We start from the raw sequence: 13,012 nt of genomic DNA on the forward strand, positions 1-13,012 counted from the left end.
GGAATTCATGGACTTGTGGCGTCATCGTCTCGTACAGGATGCTGCCCTGCGGCAGTTTATTCAATTGGCCAAGTCATATCCGGTTGCAAAAATGCGAATCAGTAAGCCAGGGACTAAATCACAGTTTATTATACAAAATTATCAATGCAGGAGCAAAAAAAAGATTATCAATGTTTAAAGCTTCCTTGCCTGGCGATGAACAAAATGAAGCTGGAATACATCATGTGTTCAGCACCCCAGAAGAGGTTGTTCCCATCAAAACATGGCAGAATCAAGTTTGCCCATACATACATTGATACATGATCCACAGTGAAATACATGAAGACGACAGTTTCTATTTCTTGTATTGGCATCCGAACATGAGCTCGTTTACACAGCAGAGGAACCAGAAACAAAAATGGACAACAAAAGAGAAGCGCCGCGGTTCTCTTGGTTGTCGTGGACGATTATACAAGCCATGAAACGTCATTTTATCATGTAACTTATTCTTCTCAGTCTCATACTGCTGCTGTACATGGTCACATGGACTTCCTTAGATAACCATCGTATGGTATTTCAGATAATTATCGGGTGATATTTCGCAGACTTGTTGAACCAAGAACTTAGCCAACTGATCCCTCCAGCTTCAGGTTCATAAGTGCATCCACCTCCTGGGCAAACTCGTAAGGAAGGTGTTCAAAGACAGCCCTACAGAACCCACCGATCATGGCTGCAACGGCCTTTTCATGATCTATCCCTCTTTGCTGAAAGTAGAATAGCTGATCCTCGCCAATTTTGGATGTGCTTGCCTCATGCTCAACACGGCCACTAGTGCAACCCACCTGTTGCCACCAAAGTTGGGTCAAAATCATACTATAAATGAGGTTTTCTGATGAACTGTTATTAAAATGATGGTAACCAAAAAACTGGTACGACTACTTGTCAGAAAGAACTGTTGTTAGCATGTGGAGGTCATGTAAATATAGTATTGGATGCACACTTATGCAAGTGCAGTATGAGATACACATGCAGCTTAGGCCTGCGGAAGATAGGAGTTGTTGATCCCAATATTCGTGCAGCTTATGCAAGTGGTTGCATAAGTTAGAATAAGAATAAGCATGACAATGCGCATGTGCCCCTTGAGATTATAGGGACATCAGACGAAGCATCAAGATTGACCGGTAGACCTAATTGAGTAATTCAGCCAGCTATAGAAGTCTATTTAGCATGGATGTATATGTAAGATTCTGGAAGTGCACTAATAAAACTAATAAAAGATAATTCATATATTTGCTTGGTATATCTGTATATACCTAAAAAAAAGTTAGGTGTGAAGGAGAACATTATGAAATTCAGCACTGAACTTCCCATAATGCCTATTAAACTTGTTTTGATTAATGATTATATGGCTCATATGCCTTGTCAGTCTAACCATAAAACTTCCATCAATGAGTTGCCAAGTTTCTCTCTCTCTCTAAGTCAATGCAAGAAATCCTACCCTATTATTTTCTTCCATCATTATCATGACAACTTCTGAGTGTGCTTTTAGTATGCAAATGACAGGAGTGTTTATAAGGTTGCACAGATCAATGCTATATCAAGATACTGATACCTTCTGAGTTCCAGTACATGTGGGAGTTCAATTCGGAATTAGGCAGAATACCATTAACATTTATCTTGCCTGTCTAAAACTTAAATGGAGAGAAATTTAATTTTACGCTAGGAATTGTTATGGATCAGCCTGGGAAGGGTTTGAAGACCAGTGGCAACACGTGCCCTCAACTAGCCCCTGCAGGGCATGATCCCTCTCGTGGTTACGAGAAAAGGCCCTTTATATAGCAGATATTGAACTATTGTATGAAGAATTTGATAAATTAAGAGTTCTACTAGAATGATCGATGATTCATTGCTTGACTACAGGAGACTAACTTGCGCACAAGTCGGAGCACAACTCAAACTCTTCACAGACCCATAACTCTATCAAAGTTAATTGGACTCTTCCTAGTCTAAAGACCCATCTAATCCAAATCCAACATGAATACTTCTCTTACTGTCTACCCTAAGCTTGCCCTATCCTGTGCCTTAATGGATATGCACACATGAGGCTGCTATCGCACACGCACACACAGGCTGAGTCCATGTTGCTGCTGATGGCTTGTGACAGGCCGCTGCGGAAACCACCCCACATAACAAATGGTACCCTCAAATAACCAAATTACCAAAGCTCCTTAATTCCTATATCATGTCAGCGCATAGTTTTGCCTCAAATTGTATATATACTATATGTACCACAGAGGTCCCAACTCCCAACTCTATATGTACTTCGATACTTGTTAGCAACTAACCACAAATTAGTCACAGAGACAGAGCCTGCCCTATGCCAGCAATCAAACCTTGCGTACCAAACTAACCCAGGACAGAGAAAAGGCCCTTTATATACGTATCAGATATTGAACTATATCTACATGAGCAATTCAATAAATTACTCCCTCCATTCCACAATGTAGTGCTTCCTCTATCCTCGTGCTTCAACTTTGACCGTAAATTTAACTAACAAGACCGATTGCGTCGGGAGCAAAAGTTATATCAGTGAATTCGTATTCAAAAGAAGTTTTTAATTATGTAACTTTTTCTCCCGCCGCAATCGGTCTCGTTCGTTAAATTTATGGTCAAAGTTCGACCTCGGAAAGCGCGGGCGCACTATATTTTGGAATGGAGGGAGTATGAGTTCCAACTGAAGTTCAATTATCTGTTGCTTGGTTGAAGAGTTACACAACTGCCCTTTATATAGGTGACTGACGCAACCACAAGCTAGAGCACAACTCAAACTCTTCACAGAACCATAACTCTATTTTCCTAATTTAATTGGATCTTCACAGAGTTATACAGCATGAATGCTTCTCTCAAGACTATCTCTAAGCATGCCATATCCTATGCATTAAAGGATGCGCAAACATGAGGCTGCTATTGCACACATAGGCTGAGTCCATGTTCTTGCTGTTGCTGGTTGTCACACGGCCACTGCACAAACGGACCCATAACAAATGGTATCCTCAAAAAATGAAATTACCAAAGCTCCTTCATTCCAACATCATGTCAGCAAAGTTTTGCCTCAAATCTTATCTACTACGTGTGCAACTGAGGTCCAAAGTCTATGTGTGCTTCACCACTTAACAGTAACTAACCGCAAATTAGGCACAGAGACAGAGCATGAAAATCTTATCTACAACGTGTGCCACTGAGGTCCCAATTCTATGCGTGTTTCACCACTTAAGAGTAACTAACCACAAATTAGGCACAGAGACAGAGCATGACAGCAACTGAACCTTGCACGCCAAGCTATGATAATTAAACATGTAATTAAGAAGTGGAAAGTACCTGAATGGTGGGATAGGTGTTAGCAGCAGCGTTGTCCCCAATCAGCAATGAATCACACTGCGAAGAATTATAAGCATTCTCTGCACCTGAATTCATCTGGACCAACCCACGGTAGCAATTCCTTGACTTCCCTGCTGAGATGCCTTTGGATATAATCCGGCTGCGTGAATTCTTCCCCTTATGGATCATCTTCGTCCCTGTATCGGCCTGCTGGTAATCCTTGGTCAGCGCTACGGAGTAGAACTCTCCAACAGTGTCGTCCCCAACAAGCTCCACACTTGGGTACTTCCAGGTGATTGCTGACCCTGTCTCAACCTGTGTCCATGAGATTTTCGAGCCACGCCCCTTGCACCGCCCCCTCTTGGTCACAAAATTGTAAATGCCCCCTTTGCCCTCCTCATCGCCAGCATACCAATTCTGCACGGTGGAGTACTTAATCTCGGCCCCCTCTTCGCACACAAGCTCCACCACCGCGGCGTGGAGCTGGTTGGAGTCATATGCTGGAGCAGTACAACCTTCCAAATAGCTAACCGTGCTCCTCTCATCAGCCACAATCAGAGTCCTCTCAAACTGCCCGGTCTCCTTGTCATTGATTCTGAAGTAAGTAGATATCTCCATGGGGCAGACCGTGTCCTTGGGCACATAGCAGAAGGATCCGTCACTGAACACGGCTGAATTGAGCGCGGCATAGTAATTGTCACCAGGCGGCACAATACTCCCGATGTAGCGCTTGATGAGGTCCGGGTACTCACGGATGGCCTCGGAGATGGAGCAAAATATGACGCCCTTGGCCATGAGCGCCTCCCTGTGGGTGGTGGCGATGGAGGTGGAGTCGATGACGGCGTCGACGGCGACGTTGGAGAGGCGCTTCTGCTCGCCGAGAGGGATCCCGAGGCGGTCGAAGGTCTTGAGCAGCTCGGGGTCGACCTCGTCGAGGCTGTTGAGCTTGGGCTTGGTCTTGGGCGCGGAGTAGAAGCACAGGGACTGGAGGTCGACGGGCGAGTAGACGTTGTCGCTCCAGGTGGGCTCCGCCATGGTGAGGAAGCGGCGGTAGGCGGCGAGGCGGAAGTCGAGCATCCAGGCGGGCTCCGCCTTGAGCTCCGAGATGCGGCGGACGGTGGCCTCGGAGAGGCCCTTGGGGATGGAGAAGGACTCGAAGTCGGAGACGAAGCCGTACTTGTACTCCCGCTTGAGCAGGTTCTGCAGCGCCTCCGCCTCGTCCGCCGCCGGGGACGACGGCGACGGCGACGGCGACGGCTTCTGCGGGCCCGTCTGCACGGCCACCACCGAGAGGCGGCCGCGGCCGCGCGCGTCGACGCGCCGCCGGGGCCCGCCGGACGGGCGCCCCGCCCCGAGCCTGGCGGTGAGGGCAGACGGCCCGAAGAGGGACGTGGAGGCGGACGCGGAGGCGGCCATGGTCGGTCGCGGCCGGCGAGGCGGAGGCGGAGGCGAATTTGGGAGGGAGGGGATGAGCGGAGGGGAGACCGTGGGATGAGAGAGAAGCGAGGGGAGGGAGGGGAGTTGTTGACAGGGAGAGGCCGGAGCGGTGGCACGGGCGTATGGTCCGCGCGCGCCGCTGGGCCCGGTGCCGGTGGCTCGGGCGCGTGCCCACGGCGTTGGCGAACCAGGTCCAGGGAGGGCCGCGCTGGCGGGGCAGCGGTCGTGTGGCGGCCGAGCGGCGGAGCACGGCACCGGATGGGGTTCGCGACACGTGGCTTTCCTGGAGAAGCGCTAGAGAACACAGATTTTCCATCCTTCCATTTATCGGTTTTTTCCTGCCGCAGACGGGTCGGAGCCACCGAGGATGGGCCCGGGCCGTCCAGATGCGATCCGACGTCACCCGGCCGCGGATCGAGCGGCGCGGAAGCCCGGCGGCTCGCCCGCCCGGGCCCGCGGGCCCAACGGCCCCCCGTTAACTCGCCTCACTCCTCGCACTCGCTCCCGTGGCGTTCGCATCTCGTGAGTCGTCTCGCCATGGCCGCGTCCTCGCTGCTCCGCTCGCTCTCCCGCGTCTCGCGCCGCGGCTGCGCGCCCGCGTTCTACGGCCGCGGCCCGCTCTCGCCGCTCTCCACCGCCGCGGCGGCTGCGGCGGCCGACGCGAGGGATGCTGCTGTGTTACCGAGGGGGCTCGCGGGGCTGGGGCCGACGGCCAAGGGGGAGAAGGCGCGGGTTGTGGTGCTCGGAACGGGGTGGGCGGGGTCGCGCCTCATGAAGGACCTCGACACCACCGGCTACGACGTCGTCTGCGTCTCCCCGCGCAACCACATGGTGTTCACGCCGCTGCTCGCCTCCACCTGCGTCGGCACGCTCGAGTTCCGCTCCGTCGCCGAGCCGCTCGCGCGCATCCAGCCCGCCGTCTCCAGCTCCCCGGGCTCCTACTTCCTCCTCGCCCGCTGCACCGCCGTCGACCCCGACGCCCACACGGTGAGCCCGGTTCCTGGGTTGGTTGGTGAGAGGCGCCGCGCGCGTTGATCCTGTCAAACGGGGGTCGCTTTTACAGATGTGGAATGTGTGTCCCCGAGATTCGTGGAAGGGGATGATACTGTGCGCGCAGTTGTGCTTGACCTTTTCTGATGTCCATAACCACGTCCGGTCTTTTTGGGTATTGGATGGGGCAAAGGAAGAGGAATCTGCGCTTTATTCCCATTCAGCAGGAGCTGCATGTCTATTTGCCTATGGCGCTATGTAGCACGGTTCTCCATAGCTCTATGCTAATGGAATGAGAGAGACAGAAAACTTGTCACCAGCTCCCACCAAGGTTTTTGAGTCGATGAGTCGACGAGTCGCTCAGGGGCGGCGACTCTAGACTAGTCGTGACTAGTCTAGACTCATGGTCGACGAGTCGACATGTGACGAGTCGACGTGAGTTATGCAGTAGGCAGTAGGTACAATAAAATTACCATACAGAAGCACTATCCTGTATCATCTCTTTTCCTTTTGCTCTGATCTGCTCTAGACCTCTAGTGCTTCTGCTTGGTAGCTCAGGGGAGGAGCAGACCAGCAGCAGCAACAACCATGGAAGGAGGGGAGGAGCAGACCACCAGCAGCAGCAACCAGAGGAGGGACGGAGCAGATATGCAGCAGCAACCAGGGGAGGAGGGGAGGAGCAGCAAGCCAGCAACCATGGGCGGCGGCGGTTGCCAAGGAAAGGGTTGGGTCAGGGGGGAGGGGGAACTGCTTCGATCTAGGTTTCCAGCAAGCAAGATTAGAGAAAAAAAATTGAGTCGTTCGACCCAGAAAACACGACGAGTCGTGACTAGTCGCTTGAGTCGCTCGACTCATACCATGAGTCGAGTCGCTAGGCTGAGTCGCCCCTGCTAGTGTGACTCATCGACTAGTCGACGACTAGTCGCGACTAGTCGAGCGACTCGAAAACAGAGGCTCCCACTCATTTATGACTTTGTGGATATTTTCTAACTTTACCAGTACTAGCTTAGAATTCATTTCCCCTAGGCCAAAACTCTTGAACACGGTTACACGGGGAAATCAGCTGCAGAGAAAAAAAAAAGCAAACTTGTTTATATTCATTCATCACATGCCAGGTCTTCTGTTTCTTACATATTCACACAGTATGCACATGAGACTTCTATATCATTTGGCTTGTTCATGCAGTAGCATCAAGTAACTTTGCTTGCTCAGGAGCCTGTCTATTAGAAGATTCACTCCGCAACTTATTAGACAGTTCCTGCTGGCTTAGTGCCTAACACTGCTGGGCATCTCTATCACTATACAAGGGAATGGATCTTCACAATTTCGAACGCTAGACATTTACTTATGAGGGATTTGGCATATTGCATGATTTTTTTACGAACAACATGAGCATTTCTCCCCACAGCTTTTACATACATTTGCTCAGACACGTTTGGTTTCAGATTGAGTGTGAGACAGTTACTGAAGGTGAGAAAGACACCTTGAAGCCGTGGAAATTCAAGGTTTCGTATGACAAGTTGGTCTTTGGATGTGGAGCTGAGGCATCGACTTTCGGTATACGTGGTGTTACTGAACATGCAACCTTTCTTCGGGAAGTTCATGACGCTCAAGAGATCCGCAGGAAGCTCCTTCTGAATCTGATGCTGTCTGATGTACCTGGTATGGTAACAGCTCAATATGTTTCTAATCACCCTTTGCTAGCACAAAGTCGTCAATTATTACTTTCCCACTTTGTTGTTCTCCATATAATGTTTTTTTTACTTAAGTCAAGTGGATACAGTTGCGTGTACTTTTTGTTCGATGAATTTTGGATAAATCTATGTCACCTCGCATATGCTTCATTTACCGTACTTTTTAATCGATGAATTTTGGGCAAATCAATTTTTTATGTCTCATATGCTTCATTTTCAGAATATAGCTTGTGTGCACAAACATGTACTCCCTCCGTCCGGAAATACTTGTCATCAAAATGAATAAAAGGGGATGTATCTAGATGTATTTTAGTTCTAGATACATCCCTTTTTGTCCATTTTGATGACAAGTATTTTCGGACGGAGGGAGTAATACCCATTTGATTATTGCTGATGGATCAATGCTATTTTGTTAAACAGGCATATCAGAGGGCGAAAAGCGCAGGCTATTGCACTGTGTTGTTGTTGGAGGTGGTCCAACAGGGGTTGAATTTAGCGGGGAACTTAGTGATTTCATCACCAGAGATGTGAAAGAACGTTACTCACATGTGAAAGATTATGTCCATGTGACCCTGATTGAGGTTTTTGTTGTTGATTTTTTTTATTCGTTCCCTACTCTTGTTGAATTTGGGACTTAACAGCTGGTATTCGGCTTTCATTTCAGGCAAATGAGATATTGTCATCATTCGATGTTCGCCTCAGGCAGTATGCTGTAAACCAACTAGTTAAGGTCAGTAATCTTTGTTCGGTATCTTTAGCCATCATCAACCAAGACTTGGGGACTAGTAGATTTTCAAATAAGGCATTCAGATCGTCCCATGATATACATAGTTGGTAGTTGTAATAGCTGTGTATCATTCTCTCCCATATCATTTGGAATATGAATATAACCTGCCCTTGCATGGTCATCCACCAGTCAGGTGTTAGGCTTGTACGAGGAATCGTGAAGGATGTACAACCCGACAAATTAATCCTGGACAATGGAGAGGAGGTTCCTTATGGTTTGCTGGTATGGTCTACTGGGGTTGGTGCTTCATCATTCGTCAAGTCATTGCCATTTCCCAAGTCACACGGAGGAAGGTATAATTGATTGGTAGGACCTTATAATCTGTCGCCTGTTGGCTCATGTGCAAATCCCTAGGATTCTTAATAGGTTATGTACTGTTTGCAGGATCGGTGTAGATGAGTGGTTACGTGTTCCTTCTGTCCCAGATGTATTTGCTATTGGTGATTGCTGTGGATTCCTTGAAAGCACCGGCAAGGAAGTTCTCCCAGCCTTAGCTCAGGTAACTTCATGAACTATCTTGATGCAGTTCAATAGTATGAAAGCATTTTGTCAAGTTACTGTCTCAGAAAAAAAAGGGGCTTTTGTATTGTTTCCTCTTTCCTGAAGTGCAATAGAACTGGGTGGAATAGAAACATGGCATAAAATAAAATTGAACAGATGGTTATACATCCCATCAAATTGCAGACACTTGGGTTGTTGGGCATGACATTAGACTATCTCTTTGCGATGCTGCATTCTACTGATTTTGTTCCCCACTTGTACTCCTGAACAGGTTGCCGAGCGGCAAGGCTTGTACCTCGCTCGCCTGCTCAACCGTGTGATGAAAGCTGGAGGAGGGCACGCAAATTCCCAGGTCGAAGTCGATCTAGGTCCAAAGTTTGTGTATAAGCATCTAGGGAGTATGGCAACCGTTGGAAGGTACAAAGCTCTGGTGGACCTGAGGCAAAGCAAGGTTGGTTGCTCTTCCCTTCTTTGTGAATCTTTGCAGTTCACTAGACGCTCAGGAGTCAAACTGAGCGTGTCTTTTCCCTATTCGCAGGACTCGAAGGGCATATCCATTGCAGGATTTGCAAGCTGGTTCATCTGGCGCTCAGCGTACCTGACTCGTGTTGTCAGCTGGAGAAATAGGCTCTATGTGGCTATCAACTGGCTGACCACGATGATATTCGGCCGTGACATAAGCCGTATCTAGGGTATCTATCTGAGTATCTGTAGATCTCTGGGCTCTGAACTGTATGAGTTCGATACAATATATAGGCCACGAACACTACAAGAAATATGGGTCTAGATCATCTTTTTTCCCCTCCTGCTCCTCTGTATCCCCTTCAGACACGTGAGTTCCAAATGCACAATTTTTGTTTTTGTAAATTATGAATAAATGAGATGCAATTTGATGATCTTCAAGTTACTTGGTGTGTGGACGATTGAATACTTATGCAACTGTAGTTTCTTTGCTCGGGAATGAGTGATCGGTCTCCAAGAACCTCACTATACACATTGTAAACGTCCGGCGAATAAATGCAAAACCAAGATAATGGAACATAATATCAGGAAGACTACACGAACCATCAAATGAAACAATGCCATAGTTGGGTGTTTCTTTAGAGGTTCCATTTCCAGTTCGTTGTTTTCTACTTGCAATAGTGTACCAAGTTTTAACTTGCTCTCATGAGAAAAAGAACTTCTATTTCATCATCTGCTAGCAAAAAACATTGCGAAAATGATGAGTTGGCTTGCCGCCAGAACTATCAGTGAATGAAATATATGCTTTTGAGAGTAACTTATGTTGGAGTATAAATGAGCATAAAAGATCAGGCTTGGCTTCTCAAGCAACAAAGGCAATATTTCCATCCATTTTCTGGGTATTTCATATACCATCATATATAACCTCTCAGTTTGATACTTTGATGACCAGAGTTTCTATGAATTATAAGCAGTCCATAGAAATCTCATTGCTCTGAATGCACATTTTGGCATCCAATCAACAGGGAAAATTTCATCCCACAACAACCCTCGACATTTGGCTTGACCAACAGTTTGACAGACTAAAGAGGTACAACAGGCCCCAGGGGGACTAAACAGAACCATTCTAGTAAAAAAATGGAAAGGGAAAGAACATTGTTACACTACAACACAGCGGATACCATCCAAAGAAACGAAATGGAATAACTGGAATCAGCAACATTATCAAGTTCAAAGAAACTCCGCGACCGAGAAGGTCTACATCCTCCGTCTCTTGTTGCGCTGTGGGGGAGCACCATCCACATCTAAAGAAGCCAACGCACTGCTCCTCCCCCTCCTCCTCAGGGTTCTCGAAGAACCTGCGTTACTAGGCTCTCCCGCCGTCTCAGAAACACCTGCATCCCCCTGTATCACTGCAATGGTGCTCGAGTTTGATGCTTGGTCTGTAGAAGGCGCTGCACCAACATGGGTTCCGTCGACGGTTGCCTCGGGGTTCAAAGGGTTCGACGATGAAGCAGATCCTCCGTATTGGCCAGGTGTAGCTAACCTTCTAAGGTATGAAGCAGATGCTCCGTGTTGGCCAGGTGTAGCTATCCTTCTAAGGTCACTCATAGCAGTTGCCAATCTTTCTGTATTTGCAATGCCAATAAGAGTAAGCCGTTGCAACAAATCAAATCCTTCTGGTAAAACCGGGCTTGAACCATCTCTAGGTGCATCTGGCGCACTATTTCCAGGCAGACCACTATCAGGGGCAACAAAAGCACCATCAGGAGAGTTATCTACCTCGCTCAACAACCGTCTTGCTCTCATCCTTGTGGTCAATCTACTTAGGCGGCCAGTGTGTGGAGCAATGTCACCTGTTTCATGCACAGCTGGTTCAGACGGGCCTTCGAATCTACTCACACTACTCATGATTTGTTGATCAAGAAGGCGCCTCCACGATGACAGTATCCCATGTGCGTCACCAAGCCTTCTTGACATTGGACGTAAGTGCTGGAACTGCTGCCGGAAACTTTCAAGACGATTCCCATGTGGCCTTGGTGGGATTGTAAGACCTGGCTGCTTGCCTTCATCCACAGCCTTCTCTGCATCTGAACAAGAATTCCCTCTACCATAGATAGGAGTGATATTCGCCTCCGTCACCTCGCCCTTGCAGACTGGGCATTCCTTGTGGTTGGAGTAAACATTAAGCCATTGGTATAAGCAGGGCCAGCAGAAGAGATGGCCACAAGAAGTGACCACCGGCTCTCCGGCCATCTCAAAGCATATGTTGCACTCAAATGTGGCGACACTCTTGCCCCGCTCCTCCGAGGCACCTACTTCCACTCCATTGCCGGTTACCTTATCATCTCCAACGACATCAATTGTCGGCTCATGATGTGGCACCGGCACTGCTGCATCATGATGCCCCAAGGGTTGAGCCTCGGAGCTGAGCGGTGGAAGGTCCGATCTAAACCGCCCGGTGGGCCTAGAGCGGAGCCACCGGCTTCCTGTCTGCTCAAGCAGCTGCCTGTACCTTGTTGCAGCGTCGGGGAGAAAGGAGGAGGAGGCCGTCGATGAAGACGGGCGGTCCTCCCAGAGGAACTCGCTGGCTCGCACCAGCGATGGCGGTGGGTGGAAGCCGAAGCCGATGTCGTCCGGGAGCTCATGGATGACCGGCGGCAGAGGCGACGCGTACGGCAGGTGGGCGTCCTCGGGGTGGTACGAGGAGTACACCTCCGGTGGCGGGGGAGACAGGTCGGCGCGAGACGGGGAGTAGGGGGCATGCGGGGGCTCCGGAGGCGGAGGGGCGTCGACGGAGGCGGCGGAGGAGGAGGGCGAGGAGGGCATCGGGGTGCTGAGCGCGAGGTCGGAGCCGAGGTCGGAGCGGCGGGACCGCGGGGCGCGGGGGAGGCCGAGGTACAGGTTCAGATCCATCCTCCTGCTACTTCCCGCAGCCTCATCGGCGTCCATCCGCCGGCGAGGCCCCGCCCCAGCTTCCTCCGGGTAACACCAGGTCGCCTCCTCCCCGCCTTAGCATGGCAGGGCGGCGCGAGAGGCAAACCCTATGTCGGGGAGGTGGCGCGGCGCGGGGGGGCGGCTCGTCATGGATGGGATGGACTTGCCGTGGCGCCCCCTCTCCGGCGCTATTCCAGAGGATTGGCTGGCGAGGGCGGCGGCGGCGGCGGCGGCGGCGGCGGTGGAAGGGCGCGGCCTCGCCCGAGGTGGAGGGGTCCGGCTGGGCGGAGGCGCGGGTGGGGGTGGGGATGGGGAGGCGCCGAGGAGGGGGAGAGGGAAAAGGTAGCAGCAAAGCGGTGCGGGGAAGAATTGCCTTTCTATTGCCGTCTAGTATTGCCTACCGCGCAAGAACGGCATGCTGCGTCACGTTAACAGCTGGTCGCTAACCGCTTAACCGTAGACCTTTCATCCACAGCTGTTTTTTCACCAATTTACCTCGAGTGGAAACTATAGCCATCTAGCCAGGCTTGCAAACACACTCCATGGCGTAGCCGGGCACGAAGAGGAAGAAGAAAGGAAAATATAATAAAGAAGAAAAGGGGAGTGGAAAAGGAAGGCCGCGACGGAGCACAAGGAGAAGGCGGTTGTCGAGGGAGGAGGGGCGTGGAAAGGCCGGTAGATGGTGAGAGATGGGAGGCATCGGAGAAGAAGAGGGGGGAAGAAGAACGGCGAGGGGTGGTCAAGAGAGTGTTTTGGCACTTTTGCGTATTCTTGTCAATTTGTCGTTTTGTGGCATCTTATTACATATTTTTCATACATGTCAGTTGCATGAGCCGTGTTTGTGTCA

At 49.9% G+C, this 13,012-nt stretch overlaps 3 protein-coding genes across 3 annotated transcripts; 1 reads left to right on the forward strand and 2 right to left on the reverse strand.

The window, feature by feature from the left end:
• Positions 1 to 205: 205 nt before the first annotated feature.
• On the reverse strand, positions 206 to 4,840 carry LOC119269464 (UPF0051 protein slr0074-like). Its single transcript, XM_037551296.1, has 2 exons — positions 3,358 to 4,840; positions 206 to 821 (listed from the first exon to the last, which is right to left on the reverse strand). Exons 1-2 carry the CDS (start codon positions 4,771 to 4,773, stop codon positions 603 to 605), a joined length of 1,635 nt encoding a protein of 544 aa, XP_037407193.1. The 5' UTR covers positions 4,774 to 4,840; the 3' UTR covers positions 206 to 602.
• A 476-nt stretch (positions 4,841 to 5,316) lies between these two features.
• Positions 5,317 to 9,673, forward strand: LOC119269465 (internal alternative NAD(P)H-ubiquinone oxidoreductase A1, mitochondrial-like). The gene is made up of 8 exons (XM_037551297.1): positions 5,317 to 5,781; positions 7,230 to 7,446; positions 7,899 to 8,059; positions 8,143 to 8,208; positions 8,395 to 8,558; positions 8,650 to 8,764; positions 9,038 to 9,217; positions 9,305 to 9,673. Exons 1-8 carry the CDS (start codon positions 5,332 to 5,334, stop codon positions 9,455 to 9,457), a joined length of 1,506 nt encoding a protein of 501 aa, XP_037407194.1. The 5' UTR covers positions 5,317 to 5,331; the 3' UTR covers positions 9,458 to 9,673.
• A 474-nt stretch (positions 9,674 to 10,147) lies between these two features.
• On the reverse strand, positions 10,148 to 12,438 carry LOC119269466. The gene has a single exon (XM_037551298.1). The coding sequence runs from the start codon at positions 12,178 to 12,180 to the stop codon at positions 10,486 to 10,488; it is 1,695 nt and encodes a 564-aa protein (XP_037407195.1). The 5' UTR covers positions 12,181 to 12,438; the 3' UTR covers positions 10,148 to 10,485.
• Between the last annotated feature and the right edge of the window lie 574 nt (positions 12,439 to 13,012).

Source organism: Triticum dicoccoides, chromosome 3A (genome assembly GCF_002162155.2).
Source record: "Triticum dicoccoides isolate Atlit2015 ecotype Zavitan chromosome 3A, WEW_v2.0, whole genome shotgun sequence".
NCBI lineage: Eukaryota > Viridiplantae > Streptophyta > Magnoliopsida > Poales > Poaceae > Triticum > Triticum dicoccoides.

What these genes read in the sequence shown, in the direction of transcription:
- LOC119269464 (XM_037551296.1), bottom strand. Translation starts at nt 4,773, where the DNA reads ATGGCCGCCTCCGCGTCCGCCTCCACGTCCCTCTTCGGGCCGTCTGCC. An exon ending in ACACCTATCCCACCATTCAG is followed by an intron (nt 822 to 3,357) that starts GTACTTTCCACT and finishes TGGTGGCAACAG; the next exon opens with GTGGGTTGCACTAGTGGCCG.
- LOC119269465 (XM_037551297.1), top strand. Translation starts at nt 5,332, where the DNA reads ATGGCCGCGTCCTCGCTGCTCCGCTCGCTCTCCCGCGTCTCGCGCCGC. An exon ending in CCCAAGTCACACGGAGGAAG is followed by an intron (nt 8,559 to 8,649) that starts GTATAATTGATT and finishes TACTGTTTGCAG; the next exon opens with GATCGGTGTAGATGAGTGGT. An exon ending in TGGACCTGAGGCAAAGCAAG is followed by an intron (nt 9,218 to 9,304) that starts GTTGGTTGCTCT and finishes CCCTATTCGCAG; the next exon opens with GACTCGAAGGGCATATCCAT.
- LOC119269466 (XM_037551298.1), bottom strand. Translation starts at nt 12,180, where the DNA reads ATGGACGCCGATGAGGCTGCGGGAAGTAGCAGGAGGATGGATCTGAAC.